Source organism: Melopsittacus undulatus, chromosome 18 (genome assembly GCF_012275295.1).
Source record: "Melopsittacus undulatus isolate bMelUnd1 chromosome 18, bMelUnd1.mat.Z, whole genome shotgun sequence".
NCBI lineage: Eukaryota > Metazoa > Chordata > Aves > Psittaciformes > Psittaculidae > Melopsittacus > Melopsittacus undulatus.
This window is the reverse complement of record NC_047544.1, coordinates 528,590-538,398: the sequence shown is the minus strand read 5'-3', so window position 1 is coordinate 538,398 and position 9,809 is coordinate 528,590. Positions and strand designations below refer to the sequence as shown.

The 9,809-nt window shown below is 60.3% G+C and overlaps 1 protein-coding gene across 1 annotated transcript; it reads right to left on the bottom strand.

Moving 5' to 3' along the window:
• Positions 1-790: 790 nt before the first annotated feature.
• LMAN2L (lectin, mannose binding 2 like) lies at positions 791-8,665 on the bottom strand. Its single transcript, XM_034070567.1, has 8 exons — positions 8,527-8,665; positions 7,960-8,078; positions 6,656-6,773; positions 5,631-5,713; positions 3,650-3,811; positions 3,464-3,578; positions 2,321-2,440; positions 791-2,005 (listed from the first exon to the last, which is right to left on the bottom strand). The coding sequence occupies exons 1-8, from the start codon at positions 8,654-8,656 to the stop codon at positions 1,863-1,865; spliced, it is 990 nt and encodes a 329-aa protein (XP_033926458.1). The 5' UTR covers positions 8,657-8,665; the 3' UTR covers positions 791-1,862.
• Between the last annotated feature and the right edge of the window lie 1,144 nt (positions 8,666-9,809).

The following is a 9,809-nucleotide window of genomic DNA, read 5'->3' as shown; positions in this document are numbered from 1 at the left end:
ACCTCCTCAATAAAGCCACATCCAGCAGTGGGCAAAGCATCGTCCTCAGTGCATTGGGCTGGTGGGGGTGCTGCAGCTTGGGGAGCCCCATGGCACTGGGGTGTAGCTCCCAGCTTGCTATGGCACCAACAGCAGGGCTCTGGGGAGGGAACACTGCTTCCAAGGGACTGGGTGGTGACATCAGCCCATTGGGTTATTGACTGGTTGGGGTTGGAAGGGACCTTAAAGCTCAACCAGCTCCAACCCCAACCCCTTCCACTGGAGCAGCTGCTCCAAGCCCCTGTGTCCAACCTGGCCTTGAGCACTGCCAGGGATGGGGCAGCCACAGCTTCTCTGGGCACCCTGTGCCAGCGCCTCAGCACCCTCACAGGGAACAGCTTCTGCCTAAGAGCTCAGCTCAGTCTCCCCTCTCTTGGGCAGGTTCAAGCCATTCCCCTTGGCCTGTCCCTACAGGCCCTTGTCCCAAGCCCCTCTCCAGCTTTCCTGCAGCCCCTTTAGGCACTGGGGCTGCTCTCAGGTCTCCCCTTCAGGAGCCTTCTCTTGTCCAGGCTGCCCCAGCCCAGCTCTCTCAGCCTGGCTCCAGAGCAGAGCTGCTCCAGCCCTCGCAGCAGCTCCATGGCCTCCTCTACCCTCACTCCAGCAGCTCCACATCCCTCTGGTGTTATGGGCCCAGAGCTGGATCAGGGCTGCAGGGGGGGTCTCCCCAGAGCCCAGCAGAGGGGCAGGATGCTCACACCATCACACACTATCCCCCACAGTGTCACCCACAGTATCACACCATGTCACTCTGTCACACACACACCAATGTTTATTCTGAGACACCAGAAGAGCTCCACATTTCACCTGTGGTTGTGTGGCAAAAAGAGAACAAACCCCAGGAAAACCCTTCTGCACCACAACCAGTGCTGGGCACTCGGAGGAAGGCTCCCAGCCATAGCCCTGTGTGTGCCCCCCCTACTGTGGGTCCCCACAGGGATCCATCCTGGCTGGGGGGGCCCTGAAGGCTGCAGGGCATGGACACAGCTCCCAGGATGCCATCAGGGAGGGCACTGCCAAGGATGGGGCTGCAGATTTGCCATCCTGATGTCCCCAGAGCCATTAAAGATTCCCTTGGCACAAACTGACCTCATGGCTCCTGGGTCCTTCTGGGCACCATTATCTTGTGCTGGGGTCCCCAGAGGTGAGAGTGGATGCGACAACCAGCAAGAGAACACCAAGAAATCATTGACCAAAGCAGTCCCTGAGGTAGGATTCAACCACAACTCCCTGAAAGGCAGCAAAGGCTCCGGCTCCAAGGCAGGGAAATCCTTGGAGGAGCCCTGGGATGCAGCGAGCACCGAGGGGAAAGCTGCTGGAAGCCACGACACGACATGCAAACAGCACCAGTGCGGGGATCCAAGGACATAGAGAAGCTGTCTGGGCTCCAGCACCAGCCTAAGGCAGGCGATGGAGCAGCCAGAGCAGGGTGAAGAGCTTGGAGAATCCCTCCTGGAAGTGGAATCGCTTGGAGACAAGAGGGAAGGAGGGATCTGGTATGGAAACAGGTGCTGGGCCATCGCTCACAGCTGAGCTGGTGCCTCCTGCCCACATCCCCACATCCTCCTGAACCATTCCCAAAGCCAGGCTCCATCAGGAGGTGGCAGCTCCATCCCTGCAGCCCTCAGGACATGCTGGGGACTGCAGCTCCCACCAGGAGCAGCACTGGAGCCCAACATGAAGCAGCATTCCCGGTGGGATCCTGGGGGACACAAAGGTCCCTGCCATGGGGGTCGGTCCATCACGCTCTGGCCAGTGTGGGAATGGTGGGAGGCAGGAGGTGGCTAGCAAGGACTAGCCATGGGTTATCCCAGGCTATGCCCAAGTCAATAGAAGTGTTTCCGGCTCTGCTCCTGCCACTTGTTGTAGATGATGACTCCGATGACGATGGCAAAGACGATGGCAACGAGGGAGAAGAAGACGATCAGGAAGAGAGCCAGGCCACTCATGGGCTCCAGCGGTGCCTCCACTGGGACAGAGGGGAGGGAAAGGAGACCATGAGCACCCCAAGAGCCCAGCACCCCAGAACTGCCCCATCCCTGGCAGTGCTCAAGGCCAGGTTGGACACAGGGGCTTGGAGCAGCTGCTCCAGTGGAAGGGGTCCCTGCCCTGGCAGGGGTTGGAGCTGGAGGAGCTTTAAGGTCCCTTCCAACCCAACCCATTCCATGGTTCCAGGTGGAGCTCAGGCTCTCTGCTCTCACAATGATGTGGTTTCTCCTCCCCATCCCTTTGAGTCCCTCCAGCTCCCACCTTGCCCTGTGTGGGACCAGCAGCTCCTACTCACTTCCTGGCAGCTTCAGGTTGTCCACAACAGGCAGATAGACCTCCCTGTCCCGCTTCTCCTCCTCCGGGCTCCTCTCCACTGTCAGCTGGTAGAGCTTGAGGGAGATGATGTCGTGGTTGTCTGCAAGCAGGGCAGAACCACCGTGTCCTGAGGCCACTGACAGGCACTGCTCTGACCTCAGGCAGCACCAGGGGATGTTATCACTTGGGACCAAGATGCTGCTCTGCCTTCCCAAGGTGGGAAAACTCACTTCCAGAGGGCAGGATCTGTGCTGGGCCCTCAGCCAAGGGGAGCCTTTAAGCTAAACTGGAAACCACCAGCCCAAAGTGGGATTAGCCCATCAGCCACCCGAAGGGAAGGTGTTAGCATCAGCCCCATGGGGCCCTTTGCTTGGGCTTGGGGGGTTGTTAGTGGGCCAAGGTGAGGGCTCCACACCAGCTCCCCAGGCAGGGAACTGGGAGAGATAAGGAACTGCTGTTGGAGCCAGCAATGGGCTCAGACACCCATCAAGGCAGAGCTCAAAGCAGGCTGGAAACCTGCCCAGAGGCCCATTGGGGTAACAGCAGCACCTCAAGCAGCACCACGAGAGAAGTGTTATGCAGAGCAGGGTGAAGGGCTGCAGCTTTAGGTCCCTGCCTCAATAAGGAGCAGCTCATAGCTCGCAGGATGTGAAACCCAAAGCAAGATACCCCCAGAGCAGAGGCAGAGGGAGCCCTGAGGCTGCAGTGAAGGCCATTCCTCCCAGTGCTCCCCTTGGGGTTAACCCATCACCATGGGCTGTGGCAGGAGAGTGGAGGAGACTCCTTTCCAGTGCTCATCCTGCTTTCACCCCTCCCCAGGGCTTGTTTAGGAGACAGAACCCTCTGCCTGAGCTGCTACAGCCGCTTGGCTGCACTCCTGCTGCCTGAGGTTGGGCCACGCAGGGAGCTCAAGTGGGAAGCACTGCCTAAAGCAAGCACTCAAGGGAGCAGCCCACCCAGAGCAGGCTTCTTGGGCTCCTCAGGAGCTGCTGCAAGCTAAAACCAAAGCTTAAGGGTGTTTAAAGCATGGACAAACCCTCCTTTGCTTCCATAAACCCCAGCAGGTTCCCAGCTGCAGCTCCAAAGCTGCACAGGAGCAAGGTTTGGGCCCTGGGGGCAGTACCTGAGAGGTCTCCAGTGACAGAAGAGGTCCCAAAGTAGTAGCCACGGGGCAGGCGCACGCCAGGCACATCGATGCAGTCCCTCCACTCGTGCTTGCCATCGATATCGATCAGGACCTGAGGCAGAAGCAGGTCCCTGAGGCTCTGCCATGGCCCTGCTGTGCCGGGGACCAGGGCTCAGCACTCACCGTCAGCCTCCTCTTCACATAGCGGATGACCAGGAAGGTGTCGTGGTTGAGGTTCCTCACCATGGCCGTGCAGCCCCCCAGCTCCGTGGGGCGCCCGTCGCGGTCGTGGTCGTAGGTGAGGGAGCCGTTGTTCACCATGGCCGAGATGTAGGGGAACACACGCTGCCGGGGGGCAAGGCTGGGGCTGAGCTCTTGGTTCTGCCATGAGCCAACAGCCCCACGGAGCCCAAACTCTGCATCCCACTAAGAATCTGCCTCAAGACAACAAGAGCATGATCCCATTCTATCCTTTGGGCTCTTGGATGCTCAGGATGGAGGACAGGTGGTTTCATGCAGCCTCTCCCAGCTGGCAAAGGGATTTCTGGAGCTCAGAGGAGGGAATTCCTCAACCATGAGCCCTGGTGCCACTGGACAGCTTGGGAATGGGAAGGTCAGGAAGAGGAAGTACCTGATTTCCTGGGCTGTACCTCCTCTTCTGAGCCTGCCAGTCCAGGGTTATCGCAAAGCAAGAAAGAGCACAGAAGCAAGAAGGTCACAGAGCAGAGTTTAGTGTTAACCTTAAACCTGGCCACTTCCTCCCTGGAATGCTCAGCTTAGCAGAGACTAAAGCAGAGAGGGGTTTAGGTGTTAGGTGCTGAATCCTGAGCCACACGGAGAGGGAACGGTGCTGGGGGGGTGAAAGCCACATCAAGCGTTGCCTCCTCACCACGCAGCTGCTCACACACAACAGAGCCCCAACAGCAAGAGCAGCTCCAGTGCCTGAAGGGGCTGCAGGGAACCTGGAGAGGGGCTTGGGACAAGGGATGTAGGGACAGGCCAAGGGGAATGGCTTGAACCTGCCCAAGAGAGGGGAGACTGAGCTGAGCTCTTAGGCAGAAGCTGTTCCCTGTGAGGGTGCTGAGGTGCTGGCACAGGGTGCCCAGAGAAGCTGTGGCTGCCCCATCCCTGGCAGTGCTCAAGGCCAGGTTGGACACAGGGGCTTGAAGCAGCTGCTCCAGTGGAAGGGGTTGGAGCTGGAGGAGCTTTAAGGTCCCTTCCAACCCAACCCATTCCAGGATCCTATGATTCCATAGAATATGTGAGTATGTGCAGAGTGCTCTGTGCCTGACCAGAGGAGGGCAGCCCTCTCCACGTGCCAAGAAGCCAGACACCCACATTCCACTCCTGACTGCCTTTAAGGAAGACCCATTGTGCATCCCTTTACCCCACAAAGACAGCTCCACCAGTACAAGTCACCAGGATCCACCCAGCACCAACCCCATTATCAAGGCACCAAGTGGCTTTTATAAGCACAAAGTCCACCCCTGCACCAGAGCTGCTGCATTGGGTGCCTCAACAAAAGCTCATTGCTCCTCAGCATTCTCAGCAGCTCCAAGGTCAGGGCACATCCCTTTTGTCCCTCTATCCAGGGTGAGTGGTGTGAATCCCATTTTGGGATGAGCACCAAGGTCTTGGGGTACAACAGAGCTTGTGCTTTAGGGAAGCCTGGCATTGAGACCGAGTCCAGCTTTGCTCCTGGAGTGATGAAAGAGATTCCAGGGCAGGGCTTGGTTTTTAACTACCTCTGCACTCCCTTCTCCATAGGACCCCACCCCAATAAACCTCCAGACAAACAACAGACACAGCAGGGACACAAAGACCTTCAGACGGGCAAGGGGCACAGCACAGTCACAGTGCACCCGAGGGCAGGGAAAGCCTCCTGTGAGGGGCTGCAATGAAACAGCCCTGTCATGCAGGCAGGGCTGGGCTGGCAGCTCCAGAACTGCTCTGCTCAAGGCCTACAGTGCTCTTGGTGCAGCTTCACCTCAGCCACTGCCTGTGGCAGCCTCCAGACGGGCCCAGGAGCTCAGCACACAGGGGTGGGATCATCAGAGCCTTGGAGGAGGTGCTCAGGGCTCAGGCAAGCTCACAGCATGGCAGTGAAGAGCCATGAGCTCAGCTCTGCCCTGTGGGCAGCTGCTCCTGTTGTCTCCTAACCCACCTCATGCTGCTTCTCCTCGTTCGGGTACGTGTCCACAAACACTCCCAGGCCCAGGAAGTTATCCTTGCTTCCAAAGACAGGTCCTAGGAGGGAGGAGAGGCTTTGGTTAAGGACAGTAAAGCCAGGCAGGCGTTGCAAAGGGGTTGTTACTCATCGTGTCAGGGAAGGAGGAAGCCTTGAGCAGTGACTGAAGCCCATATACAGCAAGCAGGGAAGTCAGGGAGCAGATGAAAACCCTTTCCCTTTGCTGCTCAAGGACTGAGCTTCCTCCACAGTCTGTTTCTTAAGGAGCTGACTCCCACTGCAGGAGGGACCATGCTCCCCATTACACTGAGCCCAAACTCAGGGCAAAACAACCCCAAAGCCCTGACCCCCAACTTGATTCCAGTCTCCCAATGCCCCTGCATGAGCAGCAGCTCAGAGGGGGGGTTCTTGCCCCTCTGCTGGGCTCTGGGGAGACCCCCCTGCAGCCCTGCTCCAGCTCTGGGGCAGCAGCACCAGAGGGACCTGGAGCTGCTGGAGCGAGGCCAGAGGAGGCCATGGAGCTGCTGCGAGGGCTGGAGCAGCTCTGCTCTGGAGCCAGGCTGAGAGAGCTGGGCTGGGGCAGCCTGGACAAGAGAAGGCTCCTGAAGGGGAGAGCTGAGAGCAGCTCCAGTGCCTAAAGGGGCTGCAGGAAACCTGGAGAGGGGCTTGGGACAAGGGATGTAGGGACAGGCCAAGGGGAATGGCTTGAACCTGCCCAAGAGAGGGGAGACTGAGCTGAGCTCTGAGGCAGAAGCTGTTCCCTGTGAGGGTGCTGAGGCGCTGGCACAGGGTGCCCAGAGCAGCTGTGGCTGCCCCATCCCTGGCAGTGCTCAAGGCCAGGTTGGACACAGGGGCTTGGAGCAGCTGCTCCAGTGGAAGGGGTCCCTGCCCATGGCAGGGGTTGGAGCTGGAGGAGCTTTAAGGTCCCTTCCAACCCAACCCATTCCCTGGGAAGGTGGCACATTCCCAACACCAGTGCCAGCAGCTACAGCCACACTCACCCGGCTGCATGCGATCCTTGGTGTACCAGATGGCAAATCCATCCCCGTTCAGGTTCTTCTTGCCTTGCCCGTGGATTTTGAAGTGCACCTGCATCTCCCAGTCCCGCAGGTAACACGGCTGCAAGCAGAGGAGCAGGGATGGGACACGAGGGTGCCAGCACCCACCGCTCCTGTGCCCATGCAGGGGACAGACACCGTCATACCTGCACCATCCTCTGCCTGCCACAACAGCTCCATGTGCCACTACTCCATGTTTCCCTCACCAACAGACCTTGCTATCCCATAGCTCTGTTGTGAGCAGTAATTAATCCCAAGAACATCATTAAACCAAGGGAAGCAGTTGTTACCCAAGGCTATAGAAAGCCAAGGAACCACTTCTGACCTCACACTATTCCAAGATCAGGAATTCACACACACAGGAAGGGTGGAATAATGGAGGAGCAGCTCCTGCTTCCTGATGAGGCTCTTACATCCTGAGCTCCCAACCAATTCCCTGTGCTAAGGGGCAGATTCACTACTGGGATGCTCATGGCCACATTTCCTGAGAGCCAACCCAAGGAAAAGGGAAGGAAACCCAAAGGAAAGGGTAAGGAAGCCCAAAGGAGAAAGAAAGGAAGCCCAAAGGAAAGGGGAAGGAAGCCCAAAGGCAAAGCAACCTCCCTCAATAGGTTACATCACTAAATCAGAGCATGATGAATCGCTCTGGTCTCATAGGGTGTTTTCCAAACCCCTGCGGAGCAGGGCTGGATCCTGGGGCACAACATCCCCCTTGATGTCATCCCACATTGATATCCAACGGGAATGATCACAGTATTCAGGGCAGCTCTGCTGTGTGCAGGTGACACACTGTACCCATGTCCCGCTGCTGCTTTACCAGCCCCATAGCCCTGGGCATGGCAATGGGAGCAGCAGCTCCAGCCACAGCGATCCCATAGGATCCCATGGGGGGAGCTCAGCCCTTGCAGGAGCCACCATACCCAAAGGGGGGGGGGGGGGGTGCAGTTGTTCCAGCTCTGACCCCACAACTCTCCCCCGCCCCATTCTACAACCCCCCCAGCTTCCCCAATCCCCACCCACTGACCTCCCCCCCCCCCCATTTTACCCATTCCTGTCCTGATACCCCCCAAAACCCTCCCTTTACCTCAAACCCCTTCACCCCACCCCCCATTTCTGCCTATACCCTGCACCCCTTACTCAGTACCCCCCCCCAAACCCCCTGGTTCAGCCTCCAGCCCCCCCCCCAAACCCCCTCTCCAAGGCCCCCACCTCCCCTCCGCTCACCCCCAGCCCCCCCCGGTGCTCACCACCCGGTTCCAGACGGCTCCCTGCTTGCTCTGCACGTCAGGGGTGAGGCGGATGAAGTGGGTCATGACCATGGCGTTACCCTGCAGGTCCCACAGCCCCGAGCTGGCCGTGCCCACACCTGCGGCACACAGCGAGCTGTTGGCACCGGACACCGGGCACTGGGTACCGGACACGGGGTACCGGACACTGAACACCGGGTACCGGACAACGGACACCGGATACCAGACACCGGGTACCGGACACCGGGTACCGGACACCGGGTACTGGACACCGGGTACCGGGTACCGGACACCGGGTACCGGACAACGGACACCGGGTACCAGACACCGGACACCGGGTACCGGACACCGGGTACTGGACACCGGGTACCGGGTACCGGACACCGGGTACCGGACAACGGACACCGGGCACCAGGCACCGGACACCGAGCACCGGACAGCGGACACCGGGTACCGGACACCGGGTACCAGACACCGGGTACCTGACACCGGGTACCGCACACCGAGCACTGGGTACCGGACACCGCGTACCGGACCCTCCCCATCGCCCTGCCGTGCCCCGCTCACCCTGGTACGGTTTGGACAGTGAGTGCTCCCGCTTGAGGTGCTCCTCGGTCTGCTCGGCCCGGGCCCGGCCCAGCGCCAGCGCCAGCAGCACCAGCACGGCCCCGCACCGGCCCGACGCCGCCGCCGCCATCTTGACCCCGCCCCCGCCCTCGCCCCGCCCCGCACGCCCATTGGTCGGCTCGCCGCGCGGAGCACGCCCATTGGTTGGCTCGCTGAGGCCGGCGGTGTGCGGATTGGAGGAGAGCACTGTCAATGGAGGGGAAGGGGGCGCGCAGGGGATGATGGGTAACTTCTTTCTGGCTGCCTTAAAGGATCCGCGCCTGCTCCTGGCGTGCAACGGTCTGAGGTGTGCGTCCCCGGGTCCTAGTGCCCGTCCTCGGTCCTAGTGCCCTCCTGCCACCCCAGGTCCTAGTGCCCGTCCTCGGTCCTAGTGCCCTCCTGCCACCCCAGGTCCTGGTGCCCTCCTGCCACCCCAGGTCCTAGTGCCCCTCCTGCCAGCCCAGATCCTAGTGCCCGTCCTCGGTCCTAGTGCCCTCCTGCCACCCCAGGTCCTGGTGCCCTCCTGCCACCCCAGGTCCTGGTGCCCTCCTGCCACCCCAGGTCCTAGTGCCCCTCCTGCCAGCCCAGATCCTAGTGCCCTCCTCGGTCCTAGTGCCCTCCTGCCACCCCAGATCCCGGTGCCCCCCTTACCCCAGATCCTGCTGCCCCTCCTGCCACCCCAGGTCCTGGTGCCCTCCTGCCACCCCAGGTCCTGGTGCCCCTCCTCGGTCCTAGTGCCCCCCTTACCCCAAATCCTGGTGCCCTCCTTACCCCGGGTCCTAGTGCCCCTCCTGCCACCCCAGACCCTGGTGCCACCCTTACCCCAGATCCTGGTGCCCGCCTTACCCCAGGTCCTAGTGCCCTCCTGCCACCCCAGGTCCTGGTGCCCCATTTGCCCCAGGTCCTAGTGCCCGTCCTCCGTCTTATTGCCCCCCTCCTCGGTATTAGTGCCCCTCTCCCCGGTTCCCACACCCCCAGATCCTAGTGCCCCCCCTTACCCCAGGTCCTAGTGCCCTCCCAGGTCCTAATATCCCTTACCCTGCCCTAATGACCCCTCCAGGTCTTACTGTCCCCCCACGATCCTAATGCCCAGGACTTAGTGCTCCCCCACAAGCTCCTGCTCACCCCAGTTTCACCTGCACCCCCCACACTCCCACCTAATGGATACCCCCACCCATCCCCATTGCGGACCCCACCACCCCATTTCCGCCATCGCCCCTTTAAATCGGCGCAGCCCTGGGAGG

Excerpts from the sequence above, each read along its gene's own strand:
- LMAN2L (XM_034070567.1), bottom strand. The coding sequence starts at position 8,656 with ATGGCGGCGGCGGCGTCGGGCCGGTGCGGGGCCGTGCTGGTGCTGCTG. Across the intron at positions 3,812-5,630 it reads ACGAGGAGAAGCAGCATGAG|CGTGTGTTCCCCTACATCTC; the intron begins GTGGGTTAGGAG and ends GCCCCCCGGCAG. Across the intron at positions 3,579-3,649 it reads ATGTGAAGAGGAGGCTGACG|GTCCTGATCGATATCGATGG; the intron begins GTGAGTGCTGAG and ends CTTCTGCCTCAG.